The sequence below is a fragment of the Hyperolius riggenbachi genome, chromosome 3 (assembly GCF_040937935.1).
Source record: "Hyperolius riggenbachi isolate aHypRig1 chromosome 3, aHypRig1.pri, whole genome shotgun sequence".
NCBI classification, from domain to species: domain Eukaryota; kingdom Metazoa; phylum Chordata; class Amphibia; order Anura; family Hyperoliidae; genus Hyperolius; species Hyperolius riggenbachi.
The window spans coordinates 237321082-237335648 of NC_090648.1; the positions used below are offsets into that span (position 1 = coordinate 237321082).

A 14567-nucleotide genomic window follows, 5' to 3' on the forward strand; every position below is an offset into this window, starting at 1 on the left:
TAATAGCTTCCTTGGAGAATCGCTGTAGGCAAGCACACGGCACAACTGAGCTGTTATCACATAGCTAATAGACATTTAGAAGTCGGCAATATTGCTTAGTCATTACTGTACAACACATATGGCGAAAGGAGAGCTGGTTTGAAAATATAACTCAATGGTTACCTCTTCAGATCAGGAATGGGATGAAACGGTTCTTAGCAAGGATAAAAATGTGGATTTGGAAGCATATTCAGGCAGGTTGACATTTTCTTATGGAGACAAGTAGCCTGCTCCTTACACAACCTGTCTCTTAAATGATAAACCACTGGCTACCCACAATGTGTTTTGTCAATTCAAATCAGCCACAAAGGCCATTTACTGCTCAAAGGCATTTTTAACATCCAATTTATCATTTGTAGTGGAGTGACACATGTGCCAATAAGAGGCAATAGCAGGTATATGTCATTTCATCTGAGGCAGGGTTGACATTATCAATTGGACATATTTATTTCTGGCTGCAAAATATATGTATCTTTTCAAACTTCCCACATAATCATATTTCAATAACTAGACAACTAGTATCCCATAGATGAACGCAGTAAATGTGCCTTATAAAAGCAACCTATGAGGGACTATTAACCCTATTGTGTCACAGTATATACACTGCTTTGCCAGATGCAGTGATTCTGAGGGAGGGGTAGTCATGTGATCAGAGATAACATTGATTCATTGATCTGCAATCATGCTTCAAGTGCTGAGGCTGCAAGATGCAATGTGGTCCCAGAGATTAGTGCTCTCACAAAGCGATAATTTGCTGTGCAGCAGTGGGAAGGGGGTTAAACAATTTAAAGAACACTGTGCAAAGAAAAACAACTCATAGCTCTCAATCAGCAAACGTGTTACATTGTTCTGATGGATGAAATAACAAAGCAATAAAAGAGCCCTTGCAACATGACAGCTCTAAACACTGAAGTTCTGCGGCCTTGATGCTGAAACTTTGGATAGCCAAGGTGGGATTAGTTGTATAAAAATATAATGTAGAAATTCACAAACTAGCTATTCATGGAGTATTTATTTCCACCTCACAAGAATGGCTTACAAGTGTACCGGCGCTGAAGCTCGGGTACACAAAACCAGATATTTACCTAAAGAGAGGGAAGCCTCAAGATCCTATTGAGGCTTCCCTCTCTATTCTGCTGCCCCCCATCGCTGAGCCCCCCACCCCGGAAGATTAGTGACAAGGCATTGTCGCTAATCAGAATGGGGCTTCGCAGCGCCTCTTCCTTGTACATGGCTGCGCAATAGCCAACTTAGCCCGTCTGCCCATGTGCAGTAAACTGGAGACGTGGGCTCCGTTCTACTGTGCATGAGCGGGCGTCCTCACGAGGCTACAGTGCGGCCATTAATATGGAAGTGATGCTGCGTGGCCCCAATTTGGAGGGGGGCACACTCTGCAATGGGGGAACTGCCGACCATCTCTGCAGGGGAAGAGAAAAAAATAGGAGAAAATAGGGATGGGAGGGGATGTCCCTGGAGACAGAGTAAAACAAGTGTGATGGCATTCCATTACAGGAGACAAAAACAGGAAAAAAAGATAACAATGCCCCTGGAGATAGAGGACAACAAGGATGAGGATGTCCCAAGATACTGAGGAACACAAGGAGTATGATATCCCTGAAGACAGAAGAAAACAAGGAGTACTGAGGGGAAAAAAAGTATGGCAACATCCCTCATGATCTGTCCCAAAGGCTGGAGAAAGAGTGTAGAGCCACAGAATAAGAGTTGCTTGAGGTTCCGTGCCATGTTTCAGTCAGTCACTGATAAATTGGGGAGCCATACAATATTTGAATGGATCAGGACATCAATATACTAATATCTTCATTCTGCACATACATGTGCCTCCTTGTCCTTTTGCCTATGTACACTATTGATGCCCTCTCTAAGTTCTGTTCTACCTGTAAACTGTGCAGACACCTGCCATACCTTAAAATATGCTAAATTACCAGTACAGGGAAATGCAACAGAGGCAGATTGGTTGATCCAGAATATATTGTACTTCATTGTGATAAGATAATATAAAGACTGGCTTCATTTCAAAATGCAATAATTATCTGCACTTAAACCATGTGAATGTTAAAGAGACTCAGTAACAAAAATTGCATCCTGTTTTTTATCATCCTACACGTTCCAAAAGCTATTCTAATGTGTTCTGGCTAACTGCAGCACTTTCTACTAACACAGTCTCTGTAATAAATCAATGTATCTTTCCCCTGTCAGACTTGTCGGCCTGTGTCTGGAAGGCTGCCAAGTTCTTCAGTGTTGTGGTTCTGCTATGAACTCCCCCTTTATGCACACTGCCTGTGTGTTATTTAGGATTAGAGCAGCTTCTCTCTTCTCTCTCTTATCTTTTACAAGCTGGATAAATCATCCTCTGAGCTGGCTGGGCTTTCACATACTGAGGAATTACAAACAAGGGCAAAGCTGTTTGCAGGAAGAAAAGAGTAGCCTGAAACTTCAGTGCATGGGGGAAAGAAACACACAAATGATCTCTTGAGATTCAAAAGGAAGGCTGTATACAGCCTGCTTGTGTATGGATGTATTTTCTATGTGTGGACATACTGTACATCAACCTACTTCCTGTTTTGGTGGCCATTTTGTTTGTTTACAAACAAACTTTTAAAAACTGTTTTTAACCACTTTTAATGCGGCGAGGAGCGGCGAAATTGTGACAGAGGGTAATAGGAGATGTCCCCTAACGCACTGGTATGTTTACTTTTGAGCGATTTTAACAATACAGATTCTCTTTAACCAGTTCGCATTCAGTCGTTTTTCGCTTCATGCATCCGAACAATGTTCACCTCCCATTCATTAGCCTATAACTTTATTACTACTTATCACAATGAACTGATCTATATCTTGTTTTTTCCGCCACCAATTAGGCTTTCTTTGGGGGGTACATTTTACTAAGAGCCACTTTACTGTAAATGCATTTTAAAAGGAAGAATAAGAAGAAAACGGAAACAAATCATTATTTCTCACTTTTCGGCAATTATAGTTTTAAAATAATACATGCCTCCATAATTAAAACCCACGTATTGTTATTGCCCATTTGTCCCGTTTATTACACCATTTAAATTATGTCCCTATCACAATGTATGGCGACAATATTTTATTTGGAAATAAAGGTGCATTTTTTCCGTTTTGCATTCATCACTATTTACAAGCTTATAATAAAAAAAAAAAAAAATTTCATCTTTACATAGATATTTAAAAAGTTTAGACCCTTAGGTAAATATTTGTGTTTTTTTTTTTTTTTTTTAATTGTAATGTTTTTTTTTTTTTTTAATTAAACATTTTATGTGGGTATTTTTGGGAGGGTGGGATTGAAATTGTATTTTTTTTGTAAATATATGTGTATTTTTATTTTTATTTAACATTTAGATGTAGTTTACTTTTTGGCCACAAGATGGCAGCCATGAGTTGTTTACAGTGACGTCACTCTAAGCGTACCACGTACGCTTAGAGCGACATAGGAAGCAGAAAAAGCGTAGCTTCCGAGAGAAGCTGTCGCTTTTTCTGCGGGGGAGAGGAATCAGTGATCGGGCACCGTTGCCCGATTCACTGATTCACTGGCTAACAAACCGCCGGCCGGGAGCGCGCGTGCACGCGCGCGATCGGCCACGTGGACGCGCAGGAGCGCACATGGCTTCCTGGACGTGAGTTTCACGTCCAGGAATGTCAAATAGTTAAAGTGGAACTTTAGGAATTTTTTTTTTTGCTTTGTATACTATGTAGTAGAGCTGGAACCTTAGTTTATTCCTGTATTGACCAACGTAAAGGCGGATTTGGGAAATATATAAACAGAGAGTTGGAAATCAGTCTCAGGTGTGGTATCTGTTCCAGCAACAGCTGTCTGGTGTGAGTTTTTTTTTCTAACTCTTCGGGGAAATGGTCTCTTCTACCTGAAATGTGAAAGGAAAGCACACAAAGATCTTCCCAATGAGGTCAGTGGCAGCAATAAAAACTGGCACAAATACTAACCCTTCCATACTTTTGCTTCTCAAGTAGAATTTGAGCAAATGAACATGGAGATAACACAGGTAAATATGCTTTTATAACTGTTTGTACTAGTAGTACATTGAAGCCTTTAAAACAACACATAGCATATATCACATGGGGAAATGTTCAAAGACAATATTTATTATAGGCTGACAAACAGAATAGATGAATAATAATAAAAAGTGTTGATTTACCTCTGATATCTTGACTTTTCCTTCCTGGAAGGAACATGTTTGGGGGTCATGGGTGCACACATGTCGGTATTTACACCAGTGACACTGATATGGACTTTCCACGCAGGAGAGACACCTACAGTCAAAGAAGGATAATTGGTTTAGTTCATGTTATGTGCATGTTCACAATGAACTGTAATTTATTTTCAATGAGCAAAGATTTTATGTTACGCAAACAGTTTTTGTGATTTTGATTTTCGGTGTGAAATGGCCCTTAATGGAGAATTACAGCCAGCAACAGTGGTCATTCACAAATAACAGGCATTTGTTGGCTCAAGGAACACATGTTCCCTTGAATCAATAAATGCTACCTTTACAGCTGCTGTGAGCATGTGCATATATGCACAAATGCTTGTGCACAAAAACACAGGCACATGGGAACCTGTGGGAGCATGTGTATGCATGCAATTATGCATATAGGCGTGGGCATTGTGCACAGAGGTGGCAAAACTGCAGCTACAAGAACTAGGAATACCGCTTTTAGGGGCAATTTTGACGGAAAGGCACTAAGCACATAGTGATTGCAATTTTTTGGTGTGAAAAAGTCCTAAATAGAGATTGATGACTGTTACTGGCTATAACAGTCATCATTCACAAAACAACAGACATTCATTGGCTCAGGGAAGACCTGTTCCTTGCACCAATGATGCTTCCATTGCAGCTGCTGGTGAACGAGCATGCACAGGGAAAAAAATAAAAATGTTGTGTAGCGCTTGTAGAATATATATGTATATCTACACCCTTGGTACCTCAGTGAAGGTTTAAGCGGTGTCAATATGCATACCAGTGGTGGGGAAGAGGTTAAAGTATTAGTTATTCAAATTAAAATTCTCATAATTTTAGATGTGACCACAAGGGTGTATAATTTAACATATGCATAGAGAATTTTTTTTCCCCTTTTAAGACTACTTAACACAAGTCTTGTAAGGTGTTTTGTTTTGTTTTTGTGTGCCTTCTCCTGGATCAGTTGAGATATTTGGAGATGAAGAACAGTGTTGTACAAATTCTTTTTCTTTTTTCAGGTTGATGGGCAGATGTCTTTTTTCAACCATACTAACTATATAAAATGTAATTTAAACTTTGAAGCATAACATTTTTTTTAACAATATTTTATTGACAAATTTTGAAGAAGAAAACTTGGAGAGATTCGATCATGTTGTATTAACCCAAAAGAAAAACAAACAAACATCGAATTAGGACTAAGGTGAATTTTATGACAAAACTGAGCCTGCATCAGTGTTTTTGGTTCTTTTTGCTGTGGAAAATAACAACTGTCATTATGATAGGTGCCACCTTGAGAGACTGATCTCCAACTTTTATTGCAGCTTTAGAATTTTAGAATTTTTTCCTCAGGCTAAGAGCCTTTCCCACCACCAGTTGCAAGAGCAGAAGAAAGAACACAACTGCTTTACCTCTACCTGCTCTGCATTTTGTTGGTCCGATTTCAGTGTAATTGGAAAAATGGTGCATACAATGCCTTGGAATTCAGTAAGACTTGCATCGCATTGCAACACAGCGGTGGGAAAGAAGCAGAAAATTAAATCTCCCGGTGAATGGCAAATTGGATGCACTCCGAAAAATTAATGAAAGCGCACTCAGTGGGAAAAGGCCCTTAGAAAAAGCTTAGTAAAACCTTCTAAATAAGAACCCGGAGTACAATACATTTTGCCAGAGATTCAGTTACTTTATCCAAAACTGGAAAAAAATGGAGAATTCCATTTTAAGTAGCCTAAAATAATGTTGTAATTATTGGATGTTTCAGTAAACACATGGTAATGTGTGCACAGCAGAGCCTCAGAGGAAGTTTTAGGGAAAGGTTCATCAGGCCATGCACTCCACAGCACCCACTGCAATGTCCTGCACCCCCACCGCCGCCGCCACAAGTAATGTAACTAATATGCTTTTATGCTGATTTGCATTGTATACACTGACATTGGGCCAATAAATGCTTCAGCAGTGCCAAGCTGCTTCACATCACCTCTGTACATTAAACACAATAAACAGATCTTGTATAGCCATAGATAGGTGTGTGTGTGTAGGTTTATACACACACACACACACACACACACACACACACACACACACACACACACACACACACACACACACACACACACACACATATATATATATATACTCACACACTTACAGACAGACTTACTTCCTGACACATAATGGCCATTGGATTGTTGTAAAAAGTTTAGAACATCCAGACACAGATCAGCAAAGTTTCAGACCCTATGATCTTTGTAAGAGAATTAAGACATTTTTGGAGAGAAGATGAGATAGACACTTCACAGCCCTGTGTGTGAGGTGCCAGTGCCGGTCTATGCATTCTGTCTTTTTTATGAAGGGTTCAAAGAGTATCCCATTTTCTACACAGACTTAATAGGTTTTTTTTCAGCTAATATAACAACGAAACATGAAATATACTCTGTTTAAGCCAAGTTCACATTCCTGAACTTATGAATACATTTGGTTTTCACACTCCAGCCTTTCTCGGTGTAATTTAAGGTTACCTTTTAGTACTGTGACCCAGAGATTATTTAAGCTATGGCCTCTGCTGCAGGAGCATCAGTTTTCCTGTTAATTATGAGCAAGGCACATACTCCACTGAGGATTAAAAACAACAATTTTTCTACAGTCCCATGCAAATACTGTTACCAAGAATCTTGATGCATTGACAGGACAAACACAAGGACATTGAAAACATGCATTTGTTAGCAACGCTTGAATATTTCTCATGAGAAAACAACATAAGTTTTACGTACATAGATAGAAACACCAATCTGTCCTTTCACGTCTTGCAATGATTCATCTAAGGTGATTTGGGGTCCTCCCAAAGAATTTTAAAATGCAAAACAAGTACCGGTATGATGTTCCTCACACAACCTATGCCTTAACATAGCCATTAACTTTAACCAATACCTTTCATCATTTTTGGTGCCTGACTATAAATTATGTAGGAGGCATTAATCAATTGAACTCCTATGTAGGTCTACTACCAAGCAGGTGGCCATCTGTAAGCTTTCTAGACAAATATGTGCTCTTCATCACCAGCTGGTGACAAGTTCCCAGACTATCATGAGCTTCTACTAGCCATGAGAACAAGGACTTTTGCACTGTATTGAGTCAAATATACATCTATAAACATGCTACTTGAGAACACTACTTAATAAAAGTAAAACTGCCAGAACATCTGTTCAGTTTGGTTTTCTAACTGTTGTGCTCCTGGCCTCAATATCTGATTGCCTGGCTCCTGGTCCTGTTGTTCCATTCATGACCTGTTTTGATCCTGACTTTACTGTTCTGTCTGGCTTATATGTTTTTAGTGAGTATTCCTAATTATAAATTTGTTAGATAATTAGGTGATTAGGTTATTGTCGTTGGTATGTTTTGGTTGGTTTCACTCTGCTTAGTTGTTGTTGAAATAATTTGCTACTTGTATATTGCTGCAGCTTATTTTCGCCATATACATTTTTACTATTTTGTTGTCTCACTTTTTAATATTGGTGCCGTAGGTGATCACTAGCCTAGCTACACTGGGAAGGCGGAGGGGGGTTAGTGGAGAGGTTTGCTAACAAAATGTATTTACTCAGCACTGTGTTTTATGTTACATCCAATCAAACCACATAAGATTAGAACTACAGTACGTATTCAGCGTACACAAGTATTCTGGGACCCTGAGAAAGTCAGCGGGAAGACAAAGGGTGAACAATGATGAGCCTTTTTTACAACAAGCAAAACAGAAAAGCGCTGCCATGAAACACTTGTTATTCAAATTGATAGCAAGCACTCATTCTGATAAATCAAATTAAAAATGTATACTGTATGATGCTGTGTCAAGTGAAAACACAGACTGCCATGAATATTTAATTTATTTTTATCTTTATTTCTGCTGGTGTATGTGGGAGCCGAGACATAGAAATGTTTGTAATGAAATTATCACCGTGAATATAACACAACGTAGAAGAATGTTAAATAGAGGAAAAAGCTGCTCATTACAATGCAAGGCAGTGAGTTGGAGACATTCATCCTGGCCTGATGAGTTGTGTAAAAAGAAACTCTATTAATGATGAAGATTATGCTATTACTTTAAACATCCATTTTAATTATCTGTTTTAGTTCTTATCAAAAGACTATTATGTCTAAAATACAATCACATAGAAAAGGAATGCTGATAACATTCAAATTAACAGCACTATACACATTCCCAAATTTGTACCAAAACTACTAAATCTGGTAAAGTGGAAGTAAATGATAATTCAATGAAGGTTATAACATTTTACCCAACCTACTATGTACTACTGTCTGTATTGCCACTGGAGAGATCTGCGTTCTTTATATTGTGTCATTGGAAGCTAAATGGAAACAAACTTGCTCTAATGTCTTTGTGGAGTTCCTTCTTAAGAAATTTCTAATTATTGTTCCATGTTATGAGTCATTTTGTGATTCAGATCACCAATATAGAAGTAGTTGACTGTATGACAAAATAGTACTAGAATGGCAGGTAGTGTAAAATTCAGATACCTACCTCAGTAGTAGGAAGCACCTGAATGGTCCAGAGGCTTCCCCGTGTGCCCCACTGTTCCTGTACAGGACCTTCTTCTTCTTGTAGCCATGCTCTGGTCCATGTACTGTATGAGCGCATCTGGAATGGTCATATATGAGTAATGTCTGATTTTGCACAGTAGAATTAAGGTACTTATGCATGGCTTCTTTCCTCTGTGCATGAGACATTTTTTAACTGGGTATGAATGAAATGTGCTCACAAATGCCCATTCCGGATGCGCTAGTACATGGCAGTAGCCCGGCGACAAGAAACCCATTCAAGAAGCATTTGTCAAACAGCTTTAGAGGGACCCAGGGCTGGAACAATGGGCTGCACATGGATCAGGGAAGCCTCCAGACTATCCAGACAATTCCTACTACTAAAGGTAAGTATCTAATCTTTCCATTTTTTTTACTTCAGATACACTTTAATCTTGAATTTATTAGCATATTAATACTAGTTTTAATAAGATGCCAAAAACATTGAAAGAGGACTGTGTAGAACTTCTGATAAGCGGTCCAGCATCTTTGATTATAATAGTGCTTATGTTACAAAGAAACTTCCACCATTCCAAAGCAGCAAGAATTTAAATATTTAGGGATTCATTTGTCCACATACCCCAACAGATTCTATCCATAAACACTGATCCTGTATTGCAATTCATATCTGGAAGATACTTTTCTGTCAATTCTTGGAAGGGATAATCAAATAAGAATACTGTATTTAACTTCCCAGTTACATCTATACTTTGGCCTATTCAACAATTTGTATTTCCCCACAAAATTCCTTTCATATAGTGTAGGGGAAGACCGAGAGACACATTTGCCTATTACAACTTCCAAAAGAGGTAGTCATTTTAACATTACCCAATATCTTTTTTTTTTTTTTTTTTTTTTAGATTTCCCAGTTGCCTATTTGTATTCTTGGGTAGTTACAAACTCCTTCCTTCCTACACTGGAAGCTCTACTTGGTAAACAGCTTAAAAAGAATAATGTATCAGCTTTTGATCAGTTTCCTTCTCCACACCTGATAGCCCTAGGCACCTGTCTACCTACTCAAGCTAAGAAATTATGAGATAACTCTGAAAACTCTGAGTTATTTGCCACTATGGGATAGTTACTGTTTTGCACATTTATTGTGTCCTAAGGCATGAAAGCTCTGGAAAACGTATAGCGTAACACGTATACAACATGTGATGGAGGAAGACCATTTATTTGTTATTTTTTCTACTTTAGCTATATATATATATATATATATATATATATATATAGCTCTGAATGTTTTAAAATTATACACATCCTATAAAATCATACAAAAGAAAATGTTCATCACTATCACCATCTTTCATAAGTATAAAAAGCAGTAGTTGTAGAACATGCAAAGCAGGTATTTAAATTGATTTAAAAAATTTAAAAAAAATCTATCCATTTTAATGTAATAGGACCGTCACTTATGCACAGAAGCTCTCATCTGTGTAGCAACCCTCAGTGTCCACAACTACTGATCTCACAGTTAGCAGAGCTGGAAGCAGGCTCGTGATTTGGAGTCCCAATCCGGCATGTTATCTACCATGATACGAGGATAGCACAAGCAGAATGGCTGTTTGGCAGAGAGTCATTTGTTGCCCCTTCTCATTAGAGTTCTAACATAAGAGTTATTTTAACTACTTTGCATCTGAACACCACTAGATTCTTAAACTGGTGTTTTTTTCAACTGTATTATTATTGTTATTAATGAAGCACCAAGCTTTTCCATAGTGTTGTACAGTACCGTACTTTATACAGCATTGATTACCTTGACAGAAATCAGTTTCCCTCACTGGTGACTTTCACCAGAACAATCACTGATGCAATACATCTAACCCAGACACAGAAAACATATGCTGACAGTGTTTTCAGGTCACAACCATTGAATTAGGATAAGCATCTGGTAGTTAAAGATGACTGTTTCCACTGTTTATGGAAACACTGGACAAACTGCAGCTTCCATAGATATAATATACTGTGCTTATCAGAGCATTTTCTATCCAACTATTTTCCTTTTTTTAATGGTCTAAGTACTGCTTTAAACAGTACTCTATTTTTAATATCTTTTATGTCCTTATTACTGACTCTATATATGAATTATTGTGAACAAAGTAACTGTGCAATGTTAGCACCTAAAGCGATTAAATGCATAACAGCAGATCATTATTTAATTGTAGTGTGTGTGTGTGTGTGTGTGTGTGTGTGTGTGTGTGTGTGTGTGTGTGTGTGTGTGTGTGTGTGTGTGTGTGTGTGTGTGTGTGTGTGTGTGTGTGTGTGTGTGTGTGTGTGTGTGTGTGTGTGTGTGTGTTAGATATTTTTCTTTGTTTAAGACTAACAACCTATATGGCCCTGCTCCTACTCCAGTCATACAGCTACTGATCTGAATGGAACTGTAGGAAGCAGCTTAGTGCTCAAGGTATGATAGCAGGAAGTCTAACAGAAGAATTATTCCTAGGTCTGGGCTGTCATGGAAACCAAAGCATCCAAGAAACTTTTTTTTTTTTTTTTTAAACAAAGATTTGTGAAACATATTAAATTATGCATTGCGTCTTTGGCTATAAAAACAAACACAAAAGGCAAGTATCCCATACATTTTTGTATGCCAATGTAATCCTGAAAATAAAAAAAAAAGTGTTCACATATTGAACTTTCAAAAACATATGCTATTCATTGAAATTGTATTTTGAGTAAAAAGACCAATATTTTTGTATTGTATGAATAATTTGCACATTAATTTTAACCACCTTCCTACCAGTTTTTTCCCCCCTTCCAGAGCAATTTTCTCATCACGCTCCTCCCATTCATTCGCCAATAACTTTATCGCTACTTATCACACTGAAAGGATTTATATATTTTTTTGAGGTACAAACTAGGCTTTCTTTGGGCAGTACTTTTTGCTAAGAATTATTGTATTTTGTATGCATTTTGCAGGGAAGAAGAGGGAAAAAAATAAATCACAATTTCTCAGCTTTCAGCCATTGTAGTTTAAGGCTAGTTAAACACCAGGATGTTGCGTTTAGGGGACATTATAGGGCACATAACGTGCCCCTAACGCAACGCCTGGTGCTCTCTGGTGTGGACGTCGGAGTGAGCCGCGTTGTGCAGCTCACTCTGGCTTCCGTGATGCTGTGATGCGTACTCTTGGACGCATGCGGCATCACGTGGTCCCGCCCGGCCAATCGGCGCACAGAGCGGCAGCTCCAGGAAGTAAACACTACACGTCACTGAGTGCAGTGAATATTAATTAGCCATGTGCCCGGCCGCTCTCCCCTCCTCCCCAACATGACTGAGCATGTGCAAACAGTCTAACGCAGCTTGGCCGCATAGAACGCACAGCATGCAGCACTTTGCTGCGTTACAATGTAACGCAACGTGGGCAGTGTGAACAGCCCACTTGTGTTACATTGCTGTGCGTTGGGGGAGCGTTACAGGCTGCACTAACGTGCGCCTGTAACGTCCCTGTGTGCAAGAAGAATAAAAATAAAATGTACCATTGTTGATAAAACAGACACATTTTATTTGCCCATTTGTCCCAGTTATTACAATGTTTAAATTATGTTCCCAGTACAATGTCTGGCGATAATATTTTATTTGGAAATAAAGGTGTATTTTATCAGTTTAGTGCAAAAGTAATATCCCCTCATGACAAACATATTAAAAAAAAAAGTCCCTATGATAACATTTTATGTATTTATTTTTTTAATGATGTAATTTTTTTTAACAAGTGTTTTATTTTGGTAATTATTGGGTAGGTGTGGAATGAGTTAAAAAAAACAATACAAATTTAGATATTTTTTCTATGTGAAAATGTATTATCTTGTATTTGAGTGTAGATGGTGCAACACTAACTCCGTGTTCTATAAATAGAAAATGTTTTTTTCGATTAGTTCGATTATTCCAAATATAAAGATTTTTCCAGCATGCCCGGTCAGATTTTTCTTGAAAAGAAACGGGAAAATCGTTCGAATTTCTTGACTAAAAAAGAATATATTTTCAACTTTCATTCATTCGATTTGATCATTTAGATTGAATAAACGGGAAAATCAAATGTTTTTATTGCATCATGTATGGGCACCATAAGTGTTTACAGGGTGTGTTTACAGTTGGGTCCTTTTTGAATCAGAGATGCCAGAGGTTCTATTTCATCACATGCACGGAGATTGGGTTTGAGAACAGCTGTTATTATTATTATTTAAATATAGAGATGGCCCGAACGGTTTGCCGGCGAACGGTTCCCGGCGAACATCCGTGGTTCGCGATCGGGGCGAATCGGGAACTTTTCCGGAAGGTTAAGTTCACCTCTATAGTGCATCATGAGGGTCAACTTTGACCCTCTACATCACAGTCAGCAGGCACATTGTAGCCAATTAGACTACACTCCTTCCTGGAGCCCTACCCCTGTTATAAAAGGAAGGCAGCGTCAGGCATTGGACTCACTCATGTGCCTGCAGTAAATAGAAAAGGGATAGCTGCTGCAGACTCTCATAGGGAAAGCTTAGTTAGGCTCTTGTAGGCTTGTTAGCTTACTCCTTGTTGATTCTTATTGCTAATAAAGCACAACTCAACAGCTCTTTTGAGAGCTAATCTTGTTCTTGTGATCTAATTTTTTTTTGTGTGTGTCCCACTGACACTTGTGTTGCATAGACAGCCTTGGTAATTCCTACTGTGTGTGCCACTGCCAGGCCCAGCACATTCAGTGACTACCTGTGTGTGTGACAGGTGCACATTGTAATACCCATCACTGCATATACCTACCTACCTGTTGTTCACAGTGCACCGACCTACCTACGTGAGTGCACGCAGTGTCACTGTGTTTATCCGGTACCTGTCTGCAGTGATGCTCATCCGAGCTCGGATATCCGAGATACTCTGATATCCTAGCTCTTTTTTCACTATTCAAGTTCGAATACCGAGCTCGAATAGTATTAGCTATCCGGGCTGTGCTATTCAAGCGCACTCGGATAGCAATCAGCTATCCGGAGATATCCTAGCTATCCGAGCTCGGATAGCGTCATCCGCTCGGATAGTGTCACGTCACCTCGAGTCCTCACAAGCAAATCAGAGGGCTCCCAGCCCTCTGACTGCAGCCAATCACAGAGGGGGAGCCTGGCCAAGCCCCCCTCTATAAATAGTGGGCGCCATGTTGCCTCACTCGTCCTGCTTGCGACTTACTGACTGACTGTACTGAGAGATTGCTCCAGTGCTTTTTGTCTGTGCAAGTGCATTTATTGTTCAATACACCTAGCGTTTTTACACTCCAACACTTGATATTCACCTGTATTGCTTTGTATTGTAGATAGATTGTATTTTAGGCAGTTTAGTTTGTGTGATTAGGGACTAGGGAGGGAGACGGTCACTGGTGCTGCTGCAGCCAGCAGCTAGGCCCTGTGCCTAGGCAAGGCAGCCTGCCCTGCTCTGTGCTCTAGTCTCTAGTTACCTGTACTCTCACCTGTCCTACTCTACTGTACTACTTCTGTGTTAGATAGATTATTGTACTATTTTGTAGTTAGCAGGCCCAGCTTTACTGCTATACCTGTCCTGTATCTGCTCTCTGTAATCTAGTCACACCTGTTCTATTGTTTAGCTAGATTCTTCTATTGTTTAGTTAGTACTGTAGTACTGCAGTCAGTGCTAGTAGTTGTTAGAGTAGTAGTACTACTGTGTTAGCTTTCTACAGAACTGCTGTGCTGTGAGCAGTGCCAGTGTGACAGTTAGTGT

At 39.1% G+C, this 14567-nt stretch overlaps 1 protein-coding gene across 2 annotated transcripts in view; it reads right to left on the reverse strand.

Moving 5' to 3' along the window:
- Window positions 1-14567, reverse strand: part of PLXNA4 (plexin A4) — a 910299-nt gene that overhangs the window by 228050 nt on the left and 667682 nt on the right. For both annotated transcript variants that reach the window (XM_068276018.1, XM_068276019.1), the window contains one exon: window positions 4233-4347. In XM_068276018.1, the coding sequence (XP_068132119.1) occupies window positions 4233-4347 (115 nt within the window). The remainder of the gene's footprint in view (window positions 1-4232; window positions 4348-14567) is intronic.